This window comes from Anolis sagrei, chromosome 3, assembly GCF_037176765.1.
Source record: "Anolis sagrei isolate rAnoSag1 chromosome 3, rAnoSag1.mat, whole genome shotgun sequence".
NCBI lineage: Eukaryota > Metazoa > Chordata > Lepidosauria > Squamata > Dactyloidae > Anolis > Anolis sagrei.
The window spans coordinates 240463903-240477062 of record NC_090023.1 but is presented as its reverse complement, the minus strand read 5'-3'; the positions used below and the strand labels follow the sequence as shown (position 1 = coordinate 240477062).

The 13160-nt window shown below is 37.5% G+C and overlaps 1 protein-coding gene across 1 annotated transcript; it reads right to left on the bottom strand.

The window, feature by feature from the left end:
• Nucleotides 1-506: 506 nt before the first annotated feature.
• LOC132770612 (mast cell carboxypeptidase A-like) lies at nucleotides 507-12472 on the bottom strand. The gene is made up of 11 exons (XM_060767748.2): nucleotides 12324-12472; nucleotides 12167-12242; nucleotides 10140-10267; nucleotides 9385-9487; nucleotides 7929-8030; nucleotides 7406-7507; nucleotides 6250-6360; nucleotides 5476-5566; nucleotides 4170-4372; nucleotides 2359-2443; nucleotides 507-758 (listed from the first exon to the last, which is right to left on the bottom strand). Exons 1-11 carry the CDS (start codon nucleotides 12470-12472, stop codon nucleotides 574-576), a joined length of 1335 nt encoding a protein of 444 aa, XP_060623731.2. The 3' UTR covers nucleotides 507-573.
• Nucleotides 12473-13160: the final 688 nt, after the last annotated feature.

Below are 13160 nucleotides of genomic sequence, written 5' to 3'. Positions count from 1 at the left end.
CATTGTCATACATTTTTTCTAAAAACTCGCTACTTTTTGTGATGGTTCTTGAGAGACTAACAATATGATGCATCAAGCTATAGAAATACATGGTGCAATGACATTTGGAGTATTGTATATGATTGTATTTAACAGGAAAGCTTATTAAAATTTAAAACTTTTTTAACAATCTGATTTTTAAAGCTACCTTGGATCCCATGTTGAGAAAGACAGGGTATAATACATTATCCAAAAAGAGGGGAATACGGAACAGCTGTCCCCAAAATCTGATCTGTTTAAGCTGAAAATGAAGATAAGGTTCTTTTTTCCTCACAATGGTCCAGTTACATCCTAGTAACTGGAAAAGAATGGTAGGATTGGGAGATGGGATTAATCATAAGATTTAAAAACTGCTGCTATACTGCTATATTGGAAAGGGCCTGGATGCTTTGCAGAACCCAGGTCCCAAAGGAATCCCAAATCCATGATTAATACAAACTTCCCTAAACATTTCTCCATAAACCTGCTTGTTGTGATATATGCATTTATTTTATTTTCAAGCCTCTGCAGTACACCAGAAAACTCTAGTCTGCATTAAGTCTGATTCAGGATATAGTTGGCAAGGAATTTCACTGCCAGCATGATTTCTTGGCACGTTTCCTTGATCTCAGTTTCAGGGAGGAGAAACCCATATTTGCCCTTGTCACGAAGCTCAAAGGTGAAGGAGTATTTGATTCCTTGATCATAAGCCCAGTCATCAGAGCAGCCAGAAGAAGGATCTGCAAAACATGGCAGCAGAATAAGTTGGTGCTACAGATAATATGCCAGGAAAAAACACAACAACAACAGAGATTAAAATTCTGTGGTTGTATAAATGAAGGGAAAACATCTGTTTATTTATCATTATGGTTTAGGTGAGGGGGATATAATTGAACAGCAAAGAACGGGCTTTTCAGGAAGAGGTATCAGAACATATTCTTGGCATGTCCAGACAAGAAATAAAACCAGGTTGCAAATTATTTAAAAGACCCCAGGAACCCCAGAGAGCTGTTGTAAGGCAAAATAATGCTGGCATAAGTGGCCAAATAACCGATTGAGTCCCTTGCCAGGAGAAAGACAGGGTGCTTATCAAAGAAACAGGCTTATATATTATGTGAGGCAGCAATTACACGATGCTTCCCTTACTATAATTTTTCTGCAATATCTAGAATTCTTCTTCCCAGCCATCTTGCTGCTGAAAGAATATTGTATAGTGCAATCAGAATATTCCCTTTCCTTACCTACTGCACTGTAGAGATGAGAATAGCTGAAAAGAAGACTCATTATTGGGACACAGATTGCCTTCACTGAGCTCCCAAAAGCAACCTGTTCCTGGTTGTCAAATTTAGCTGGAAGCCTGGTAGCATGGAGCCATACCCCTCTCTCTGGCAAGAAAGGAGTACATCTCTTTCCTTTGTGGAGAGACAGGATGGAAGTCGACCCGTGCTTCTCTCTGCTGAGAAAGGAGCCTATCTGGACAGAACTGCAGCCAAGTTTCTGCACAGAAAGGAGACAGAGTCCTTTCTCTGGGGAGAGAAATGCAGTTTAGGGTGCATCCAGACAGCCCCTTTATTGCGGAAACTTCTACAATAAAAAGAGAGCTGTCCAGATGACATTCTGGGCAACCTGCAATTAATTTGCCACAAACCAGGAAAACTCTGGTTTGTGGCGAATTAATTAGATAATGGATTTAGTCTGCACCTTCTTGGAAGACGTGGGATAAATCCACTAAATTAGTCCGGAAAACTGTGGGATTCCCAACTTCCTCCCCCAAAGCCCTAAAACCCCTTTTAAAAGTAAGGAAAATTTACCTGGTTTCCAGTAGAGTGTTGCGGGAGCTCTCCCGGCATGCGGAAATGATGCGCCAGGAGAGCCGAGGAGGGGGGGATCACTTCCCCCTCGCTCTCCTGGTGTGCCATTTCTATGCACCAGGAGAGCTCTGGTAACACTCTATTGGTGGCCAGGTAAGTTTTCCTCACATTTTAAAAGGGATTTTAGGGTTTTGGGGGAGGGGTTTGAGTCTCCAGGTGCCCTCCCAGGCCAGTCCCAGAAAAACATCTGGACACCCAGCCCAGAAAGCCTGTGCTTTCTGGGGTGGGTGTGGATAAGAGCCCAGGAACATCCACGTTTTTTAAATGCAGATGCTCCTGGGATAAAGGGCTATGTGGAAGCGCCCTTAGTTTCAATTGTTATTCTCCTTAGAAGGAGGAAACAGAACCCCTTTCTTGGCAGACTGAATCTGAACTTCTGTCACTTCTCTCCACAGACTAGCTGCTATTGTTCATCTCTTGTCCTGACTTTCAGGCAATGATGTCTATGTGAACACATTTATATACTTACAAATTGTAGATGCTGATGCTCCATATTTATACTTTTTGCCATACAGGCTAGCTATAGCTTTGGCAGCTCCCTTTGCAAGTGCATTCTAATTTAAAACAAAAACAACAACAAAATTTTTGTTAAAGGGAGATCTGATTTTAAAACCGAATAAAAAACATAAAATGTTTTCTTCAGTTGTGACTATTCAGCCACCAGAATCTAACCAGCATTTGTTTACCTCATGTTCAAGATACTGCTGGCATTCATTCACTTTATTAGGTTGTGGTACCATTTTCCTCAAATATGGGTTCGCAGAAATGCATGAAAAGCCATTTCCCTCTTACAATCAACTGAAATGTTTAGAAGTGTCTAGCCAAGCCTATTTGTTCATCCATGCTTATGTATCTCTGAATTCTGACAGTGGAAGCAAAAAAGTGAATAACAACAGCAAATCGTAGTAAAAATAAAAATAGCAACATTACCAAGCTCTGGAATTCCTTTCTGGCTTTCAGGTGAATTTTTTCTGCTCTAACAGACTTTTAAAACTAAAGGATTTTTTTTAAAAAGAAAGGGCCTGTGATGCTTATTAGGAAAGAAATGTTTCTGTTCTCAAAAGTCAAATGGAAAATAGAATGTAAATGTTGGGCTAAATAAAATTTCAGTGGCAACTATGGCTGTTTATTATCTTAAACATTAGATTCAGTAACTTTCTTAATACCACTTGCTGAGGACACATGGTCTGAGATCTGTCACTGTCATTACAATTATGGTGATGGAGCTCCATCACAATAATTTCAATTGTCAATGTCCTGCTAAAACTACCTTCTCAGCCTGGAGATCAGAACATTGGGAAAAGGTGCTTGTACCATGCTCCTTGTAACAAGGGCGCCTTGAGAAATGGTGGCTGGAGAGCTCTTTGGGTCCTGCCACAACTGTGTGTCCCAAGATAACCTGAGACTGGGAGAATGTTGCAGTTGTCATTTCCAGGGTACCAATCTCCATGCCTTGGAAACACTTTGGTTGGGCTACTGAGAGGTTGTTACTGTATGTTTTGGGGGCCACATGTGGTCATTTATGGTCATAAATACACATCTCTAGCAGTTATGATACTGTTAAGTACATTTTGTGATATTGCAACTGCTAAACAGAATGTCAGCCATGGACCTATAGGTATATAGCTGCACATGTGGACACAGAAAGTGATTTAAACAGGCCTTTGGTCTCATCCTGGAAGTTTCTATAACTTCCTTATAGTAATATAATTTTTAAAGCATGTTACTAATCCTATCTATCTTTATTGGGAAGGAAGTACCACTGAGCTCAAAAGGATGTTCTTCCAACATGTAGTGTTGCCTGACTAATAACTGGAATGGGTTCCTGTACCTTAATGGCTGTTTAGAATAGGGGACATTTCTCCAGGTTTCATTTTGGCAACCATACTCAACTGTAGCATACAAAGCTTGTAAAAGGTTTCTTTTTTGGTCTGTTAGTTTTCTTTTAGACTACCATTGTCAGAGTTTCACACCCAGTGGCCATGCATGCTGTGGAAGTTTGGTATTTGTAGCCAAATATAATGTTTAAGTTCTTCTCTGACCACCAGTTGCTGGCAACAAGAATGGCAGGATGCTAATGTATTCTATTTATAGGCTTCTCATAGGCATGCTTTGTCAAAACAAAACACTGGACCAGATTTACCTTTTGTCTAACCCATCACAGCCCTTCTTATGTTCCTAGATTATTTTGGATCTATATGATTTAAAATATGATTTTTAAAAATAACAGTTCTGATACACAAATAATAGAAAAAATGGTAGAAATTGTCAGAAACTTACCAGTGTATTATAGTTAGGTACTTTTTCATAAGTATAGCCATAGGGGAACAACACCATCTGAGAGTAGGAGTGAATAGTCAGATAGGCCTTGATTGAAGACAGGTGGCTGCGGATGAATGTTGTAATTGCTTTCGTTTCTGGTTCAGACTCTGGTGAAGTTCCACAGTACACTTCTTCACATGGATTCTTGGAGGCATCAACAGCTGACAGTGAAAAGAATATTCACTTTCAAATGGTTGAGAAATGGAAATCCTTCTTAATACTGTATTCACACTACAAGAAGCAGAAGGAAATTTACTCTTATTTATAGTTTTCCCACACCTTCATGGGATGTAAAAGTTGTCAATGAACCCTGCTGTTTTTGTAGAACAATTTGTTCAGAAGAGGTCTGTCACTGCTTTCCTTTAAGGCCTGAAAGTGTGACTTGTCCAAGGTCTCCCATTCGACTTCCAAGGTTGAGCAGGAATTTCAGTCCTGTTTTCCAGAGTAATAGTCCAGTGCTCAAGCCACTAAACCACATTTAATAACAACCTAGAAGGAAACAACCTAAAAGCAGACACATCTTTTATAGCCATTATATTAGAGTAATGAGAGGAAGGAAAGTGCTTTCTTCCAGCATTTCCAGAAGATGTTCTCCTTGGTTCATGTACCACCACTAGATAGAACCAACAATATCCCTCTCATTCTAATGGTAATATTGAACATGATCAGAAATCTTAAGTGAAAATATGCATATATGTGATATGCACACATGTGGGCCTATGCAACAAAGATGGATAACTACAGTAGATAGGCTGTGGTGGGTACAGCCACCTGAGACATGGTTGATGAGTAACAGAAGGCAAACCACAATTAACACCTTGCTTCTGTTTTCATTTAGTTCTGACACTTCTTTGTGGGTTTTGGGGTGGGGTCAGGAAGGCCTCCTTGTTTTACTTTTTCAGGAGGTCTCGAGGACTGGCTTCTCTCCACTGGGAAATATATCGTGCCCACTTTGGATGAGCTCAGAGAAATGGTGGATGGTTCTTAGGGCACAGCCTCAGATGGTCTGCAGAAAGAGTTACTGGATAAATAGCTTTCTGTGGAGTATGGTTTCCCCATCACTGAAGAAAAAAATGTATAGGAGTTGACAAACCACTCAGAGGTTCCCTAAGAAAGTTCAATGGAAATCATGAGGACTGTAGGCAACTTGAAAGCAGATATACACACAAAGTTAGCTAGTAAAGTGTTGTTGCCAATGAGATAGATGGAAGCTAATTAATTTTATCTAATTTAAATTGACCATGGCTTCAAAAAGTATACTTACTGCCCCATGTAACATCAAAGTTTCTGTTGAGATCAACACCAACGCAAGCATTGCTGGACGCGTTGGAGCGATTCTTTCTCCAAAAGCGATTCTGCTTGACATAATGAAGGAGGAATTTAAATATTTTTTCTTGGTTGCTGTTTGTGAATAGAATAAATAGGTTCTGAATACAAATCCCACACAAAGGCTGACATCTTGCATCAGGAAAAACAGCTATGAAAATGTATTTATGCCATGTCTCAAAGCAATGCTCAAAATCCCAACTTTTAAACCGTGCAGCTCCTCTCTAACACAGCATTGGTGTGTAACATATACCAATATCCAAGGTATGTAGATATGTATTGTACATGGGTATGCATTTCACACTGATGTGCATCACAAAGTGATATGCGTTGCACATTGATGAACATTGCACATGATGAGCATCAGGCACCTTACTGGTGTCATATCATACATCTTTACAATTCACTAAAGTGGTTTCTGAGTGCCTGTGCTGTGTATGTAAAGGTATGCAATATAACACTTTAAATTAACTGTTTGAATTATCAGACGTATATTGTCAAAATATTGGACTATTGTGTTTAATAAGAGGAGACTGATGTCTCCCATTTAAAATTAATGTGAATACTGACATTTATTTACGATAAATTGTGTATAAGTAAAAAACCTGTTGTATGATAACACATTTGATGTTTCAAATATAAAAATAACATAATATTTCTTGTAAGCAATATAACATGTCATATGAGATTCCAGTGAAATTGTGCATATTACCTGAGTCCAACTCCAGACATAACCATCAATGTTGACTAGAGGAACAATGTATAAATTCATATTGTCCAGGATGTTCTTCATGTTGCTGTCCTTTCCATAGGTCCTGATGGCCTGAGGACACAGATTCAGAAGTTAAAAATTAAATTAAATTAGAGTGCTTTTCCTCAAGATTTGTACTTGGAAATAAATCCCACTATGCTCAATTGGGGTTACTCCTAATTATATCTGCATAGCATTGCTGTCTCCATTTATTACATTATCCCAGATTTCATATGGAATCCATTCAATATCCTAATCATTATGAACCACTTTGCAAGTAAAGCTCCACTAAGGATCAGTTCTATACTTTGGTATTACTTAATAATATGAGATTGAGGTAAATTCACAGTTTAAATTCCTCACTCCACCAAGATGAAAAGATCAGCCATTATATTAGACAGGTGAAGTTGCCAGCTCAGGCAGAAGACATTGACCAATATGCAGGAAGGTGCAAAAAGAGCCACCTTGCTGTTTCCCAAATTCCTGCTGCTGACAATCAGTCAGTGGAAATGACTGTAAGTGGAAATGAAAAATGTTGTCCTATCAGTTAATTCAATAGATTTAGCTGTGAGTTCATTTGGTTGCTGTGTGTAAAATGAAGAGCTGAGGAGGGTGCAATTTTCATAAAGTCAGGTAATATATTATAATGGACCAGTATCATCACATCATACTTTCACTTAGACATTACAAGTAAATTGGGGGTTTATCTCAGGGCCCCTCCAGACAGGTCTTTAATCTGAGACCTGTCACAGTTTTACCAGAAGCATCCAAACTATTTTAGTGGTGAAATTGGGGGCTTCAGGGTGGCTTCATCATATCCCGATTTAATTTGTGATTGCATGTAGCAACTCGCCCCCCCCCCCCCCGGGAAAGCGCAGACTTTGGTGTGGGGACTAGAACCCATGCAGAAGGGGGTTATTTTTAATCCATTTCCATGCAGGTTTTAGCTCTGTCTGGAAGCGTCTTCAGTTGCTGCTGGAAATGTATCTACTAGGGATGGAAGGAATATTCAACAATATTTGGAAAATCATGGTTTTTATGTGTTGAGAAACCCATATGAGAATTTTAACATTTTAGTCTTTAACAATACAGGGGAAAGGAACATTTAACAACTAACCTCTTTCACAAACCATTGGCAAAAAGCTGGTGAAATCCACTCTCGTGCATGAATTCCACAATCCACAAAGATGGCCTTTTCTGCATCCTTTTGTTTCCCAATCTGTTATTGAAATAGTTTCCAAGATGACGAACAATTTTTAGTAGCTACACAACTATATATAAAACTGCGGCTTTCTTAGTTCTCTTTTGAGTTCTACCCAGAAATTGCATTTAAATCACACTTGCCACTGCAATTGAAGGAAAAATGTACATGCGTTGTAAGGAAGTAATTATGTATATATTTAACACAACTAGGGTTTTCAAATCACAGGGTCCCTGTTCTCTGGTCTTTGGGGTGAAGGATCTCAGGGTGAGAATATTACCTCAAAAAATAGTTACACATTACATCATGTATTCTTGCCACATCCCTGTTCTTAAAAACAATGTTTGGAAAGACATTAAAAACAATGCTGGCACATTTCTGTCCTGCAACCAAACTTCCTATTTATTTTTTGAATACTGACCAAAAAAGAATCTTATACCTTAAGGAGGTATATGGGGCGATTTTCAAAGGTGTTTCCAATTTTGATGCGGGAAACCAACTCTGGGTTCTTACTTGCAATTCTTGCAATCCATGAAGAAATCTAAATGAAATAACCATGAGCATTTTTATAGAAGAGAATCAAACATTTGCTACCCACAGATTATTTTTATTATGACTGAAAGTCGTAGCACAAGGAATATATATAGATAGATAGATAGAGAGAGAAAGTAGCAAGTGTTCTTTATTCTTACATTTTTAGTTTTCCTTCTTACACATCTATTTAGGGTAACTGATGAATCAAAGAAAGCAGACCAGTCACTGAGAAATAAGTATGACTATACTCACAATGTCTTCTGATCAAGGTGTTACTAATGCTGGCAATTATACCTCCCTTTCAAGAACATTGGAGGATGGAACAGCCTTACAGCTGTGTTCCTCCAACCTCATCACGGCATATAAACAGTATTAGTTGGGCATACAATCACATTATCAAATAGTGCAGATCTCCATTTTACAATCTATAGTCCTTCTTTCCAGCCATTGCAGAAATTTCTACTAACATCAGTTAAAACACTGGTCTTTAAAATAGTTACCTATCCAGAACTGACCTATCCAGAGCCTACTATGTATACAGAAATGATGGTGGTTGGGGAAGTTTTACTCTGTCCAAATTATAGTATATTCTTTTTATTTAGTTTTTTTTTACCCAGATGCATACACAAGTACAAAACCATGTCCCTGTTGCAGCTTTAATGCTAACATATTTAACTGTTCTTCACCCTGCTTTAAGAAGGTCCTTGCAAACATTGATTTTGGTAATTATTCACAGGTTGAGATTTGTTTTTGTGGGTTTCTGCCTATGCAGAAACATTGCCCCCAGGTGTTTTGGCCTACAACTTCCAGAAATCTCAGCTAGTTTACCAGCTGTTGGGATTTCTTGGAGTTGAAGGCTAAAACATCTGGGGACCCACAGGTTGAGCAACACTGTTCTAGACACTATATCCATATTGATGCAGCCTAGAATCATATTGCCTTTTTTAGTTGGCACATCATATTGCTGAGTTATAAGTCAAGTGATATTTCACAGTTTAATAGGGGATTAAATAAAAATAATTCAGTGCTTCAATCTGGAATTGATCCTGAAGATAGAATAGATCAAGTAGAACACTATGCCTTCTATGGAGACAGTTGACTATATTATCATGATCAATTGTATTGAAAGTCACTGGAAAGAATCAGAAGGATCAACAAGGTAGCAATCCCCCTATTTTTCATCTGAGATATGTAATCATTTATTTCATGGCTACATCTGACATTCATACTTCATAAGATATATGTCTTATGTCTTAGTATAATTCAAAACATGGGAGCACAAACTCTCTGAATCTTAGTAGTGGAAAGTCTGGCTTTTTAAGAGTGCCATTTGGGGATGACGAATGTTTTTTTTTAATTACCTGAGACCAGTCATTATATTTTGTATAGCTGTGTCTGGATGTAGCGTTTCTTTTGTTGTCAAGTTGTTTATCAATATCTTCTTGCAGGTTTTGAAATAAAATCCTATGTGAATCAGAGGAAGAATAACCAAGTCACACTTGCTGTAGGAAATTTCTAACCCATGCATATATGTTGCATTTGTAAACTTGTACTTAGCAACATAGTCTGCTTTAATTTAATATAGAATAAAATTTGCAAATCTTGTATTATTGTTAAAATTATCCAGTGAATGTGATGTGCAAACCACATTGAGTGATAAAATCTATTCCATTAGTTTCAGTGGCATTTTATCTGTATCTGAGTCAGTAACTGTATCTGAGTCAACGTTTTTTAAACAAAAAGCAAAATGAATAAGAATATATGGGCTGAATTTCTTGCACAGAAATTGATCAGTTAATTATGTTAGAATAGAAAATGTATTTCATTCTCCATATAATCTGAAATGAGTTTCATAAGGACAGAGAACTAGAGATGTATATAACTTTTATGCTACGTTATCAGCCATGGTTGCAGCCTAGGAATCTTGGGGATGATAGATAGATTGACAATTGTGGTGGCTTCCAAAATAATCCCTTCCTGGTATGTTGCAAAATATTTTACCTTCTCTTTAAAGGCTCCATTTATGTTCTCAACACCAACCTTCTCCATCCTGAGACTCTGCAGATCTCCCCAGTCAACATGGAGATTGTTAGAGAAAGAATTAAGTATGACTTACTCATAATGGATGTTATTGTTCTTCAAGAGAGCCTCCACATTTTTGGTCTGATCCGCACTGACAAGAAAATCCACTTCCATCTGGTTGACTATTTGTGATGCTGAGTCTGGATACCAAAAGTCAATTGGCTGAGAATGAAAAACAGGAATTTTTTATTGGTGTTAATCTGAATACAGCTGGGAATTGATTTTTTTTTTTGCAGTAGTTATCTTCTTACTGAGCTGCTTCAGGTTTACAAAGGTATCCTAGGGCAGGATAGCAATAATTAAGATGATGATATCCCCCAAAATGCTCTTCTTATTTCAAAACATACCTATCATTAAAGGGACCAAAATCTTTAATCTGTGGAAAAGTGGCTTTATTAAATTTGTTTGGGTCAGGAGAAAAAACAACAGGACTGCTTACAAGAATTTAATTGATACCAAGGGGGGGCTGAATTTACCAGTTTTAAAAGCCTACTACAAAGCCACCTGCATGAACTGGCTCAGAGACTGGATACAATTCAAGAATATACAGTAAACTTACTTAACTTAGAAGGGCAAGGAATTAGAAATGGTGGCATGCATACCTATGATATGAAAGAGAGAGATTAAATAAGGCTTTTAATAAACATAATTAGAGGAAGCCTAATAGATGTCTGGAACATGTACAAGTTAGGTATGGAACCAAAAACACCCCTGTGGCTGAGACCAATAGAAGTTATTGCAAAACCTATCTATAAGAATTATGTAAGAATATACGGGGGACTACTTATAAGGTTCAATGGCCACTCCTGATTGAATGCATGGCAGAGGGCTATGCAGTGTGGGACAGATAGAGAGTAGAGGAATCAGTGGCTCTTGACTGATTGAAGATGTACAATTATTGGGTGTTGTAATGAGATAATGAAATGCCTGGTTCTAATAAATCTGTTTTATAGGATGTGTGGCCAAGCCTAACCAAGTGCATGAGAGGATCTCTAAATGCACAGATTTAAAATTTGGATACTTAAGAATTGAATAGATTCTTAACTTTGCTCTTTCATTTGACAAATGGTGGCCTCTGTTTTTGCTACTGATTACTGGGAAATGTATGATAATGCAAAGTCTTATCATGAATTCATGGAATTACCAGCTTTCCTCTCTATGACCCATGATACTTGATTAAAAGTAAATAAGATAAAGGTTTCTCATTGACATTAAGTCTAGTTTTAAAGTTTTGTGTGAATATGTGCCTTCAAGTTGCCTGTCAACTTTTGGGTGATCCCTCTCCATAAATTCCATAGGGTTTTCTTAAGCAAGGAAGACTCAGGGTGAGGTTTGCCACTTCTTTCTTCTGAAATACAACATATGGTTCTTGGTATTCAGTGGTGGTCTCCCACACAAGCATTTATCTAGATGTTATTCTTATTGAAATATTGTTAATTTTTTTTTACAACTTCTACAACAGTTCCTTTGGACTGTTAGACAGGGAAACGAAGGCACTGAAACTTGTTAGCGTACCAATTTTTATTATGCCTGAAAAGTGCATACAGTACATACTTTTGCTTAAAGAAAACAGCTTTAATTTTAGGTGTTACTACTATGTGTATCTATCCCTTTTGTGTATTGTGATAATCCATTATGATATTATTTGAAATTTGCACCTTAAGAAAAAGAAGTCCTACCATTTACCCGTATATACTTGAGTATAAGCCGACCTGAATATCAGCCAAGGCACCTAATTTTACCACAAAAAACTGGGAAAACGTATTGACTTGAGTATAAGCCAAGAGTAAGAAATGCAGCAGCTACTGGTAAATTTCAAATTAAAAATAAATACCAAGAAAGTTACATTAACTGATTATATACTAGCCCAGTATATACAGTACTAATTATAAAGATGCCTGGAGGCTGGTTTTGAGTAAGGCCAGTATTATTTCACATTGTAAATTCTCAAAATTCTGGTATTTGCAGTCATTCTAAAACATATATAATTTTTTAAAAATAAGATACTCAGTCATCAGATCTTAAGGATAAGAAACCAGATGCTTGCTCAAAACATCTCACCTGTATGACAGTTGCCAAATTCCTCATTAAGTTCACTTGCTTTTCATTCTCAGGTTTTACACGAAACACCTTGGCACTTTGGAAAAGAGAATGAAGGAATGAGGTGAGATGGAAACAATTTCCCTACCTTATATTAATTTAATCAAAAAAGCTTTACCTGTCGAATCGTCGAGCAGAACAGAGAACAAAAGTGATGACGATCAAGTCTACAGCCAATAGTGACTTCATGTTTCTTTTACTTTGCAGCAGTTGGTCCCTGTCATTTTTATTCTTCTGCTTGGTAATCAGCTGACATGTATGGAGCATTCATTGGATGATAAGAAGTTTCTGCTGTTATGCCTATGTACATACAACTCACATTAGATAAAGCAAAATGAATGTGACATGTAATGGAAGGAAACCTTTTTCTGAAGCAGAGTTGTAGAAGTTTTAGCAATTTCTTGAAGCTCTGAAGGACTTCCAATTTAGTCATTTGAAAGTTATTTCATTCCTAGAGGACAGCACCATACAGAATATGGGCAGTGATTTTGCTCTGAAATATTTTATGTGTGGAACAACCAGTTAACTTCTTGAAGTGATGTAAAATCTAAGGATTGCTCCAGTAGATCTCAATAGATATTTAAACAAGAATCAATATTACTCTGCCCTTTGATGAAGACAAACTGTTCAGACTGAATGACATGGTTAGTAAATTCTCAGTCGTTCAATTTATCTAACAGATATCTCCTCTATAACTTAGAGCCAATGTCTGGAATCTTAATGTCTATTATTATTGGGCTCTTGTGTATCATCCTTCACGTGAATAGGAACAACTACATTATCTTCAGCCCTATGGAATTATACCTTTATTGTTAATCCGGGTAAACACTTTGGCTAATATCATGGCCTACCACTCAGGTAAGTATTTTAATGTCTCTGGAGGCATCATATATTCCTCTAGAACCTTGCTCAAAGGAGGAGCTGCAATCACTTTCTTTATCTCATATACTGACAC